The 879-nt window shown below is 62.9% G+C and overlaps 1 protein-coding gene across 1 annotated transcript in view; it reads left to right on the top strand.

Moving 5' to 3' along the window:
• LOC104536988 (EF-hand domain-containing protein D2-like) overlaps positions 1 to 431 on the top strand; it is a 2,194-nt gene extending 1,763 nt beyond the window's left edge. Inside the window, 2 exon segments of the mRNA XM_010179745.1 lie at positions 1 to 80; positions 297 to 431. Coding sequence (XP_010178047.1) covers positions 1 to 80; positions 297 to 431 — 215 coding nt within the window.
• Positions 432 to 879: the final 448 nt, after the last annotated feature.

Raw genomic sequence — 879 nt, 5'->3', positions numbered from 1 at the left:
TGCATGCCCTGGCCCGGCTCTCCGAGATTGACGTCTCCACCGAGGGGGTGAAAGGTGCCAAGAACTTCTTTGAGGCCAAGGTAGGGCACAGTCAAGGCCAGGTTGAGCTTTGAGCAGCCGGGGCTGGTGGGGAGGTGTCCCTCCCCATGGCAGGGGAGTTGGACTGGGTGAACTCTTAGGTCGCCTGCAACCAAAGCTTTTTTAGGATTTTACAACTGCTGGGGCAGAAGAGGTCCCAACGCAGGGCAGATGCGGGGTGTCTGGAGCTCTGTGCAGACGTGTGGCTGTGTCTGCAGGTGCAGGCCATCCATGAGTCCAGCCGCTTTGAGGAGGAGATCAAGGCGGAGCAGGAGGAGAAGAAGAAGCAGGCAGAGGAGCTGAAGCAGAGGAAGGCAGCGTTCAAGGAGCTGCAGTCCACCTTCACGCAGTGACGAGGCGCGGGGCCAGGAAGGACTGGTCTGCAGCACGGGCCACGTGCCATGTGCTGGGAGCGATGGCCCAGCTGCACGTCACCGCTGAGTCCCCAAAGGCTGGGCCACTGGTGGGCTCCTGGTGCGGGCTCAGCACAGAGCCCCGGTGGCCCTGATCCCCCTCCCCCTGCTGTGGTGTCCATAGGTGTTGTTTGTGTCACCCCTGCCAAGCTGCTCCTGTCCCAAGGGGCAGCATCACCCGGTCCCCTGGCCGCAGCCGTGTCCCAGGACAGTTGTCCCCGGGGTGTGCCTGTCCCCAGGGTGTCACCCCTTGTGCATGTGCCGTGAGGTTTAGGGGACGGGGATCTGTCCAGGTGTTGCGATGGCTGTGCTGGCTTGGTGCCTGTTGGCATTGCCGCGTGTTGCCAGAGATCACGGCCTCCCCTTGTCCCCGATGCCATGAGTCACC

The sequence above is a fragment of the Mesitornis unicolor genome, unplaced genomic scaffold (genome assembly GCF_000695765.1).
Source record: "Mesitornis unicolor isolate BGI_N332 unplaced genomic scaffold, ASM69576v1 scaffold43022, whole genome shotgun sequence".
Taxonomy (NCBI): domain Eukaryota; kingdom Metazoa; phylum Chordata; class Aves; order Mesitornithiformes; family Mesitornithidae; genus Mesitornis; species Mesitornis unicolor.
Note: the sequence above shows the minus strand (reverse complement) of the source record. Positions and strands in the feature narration are given on the sequence as shown.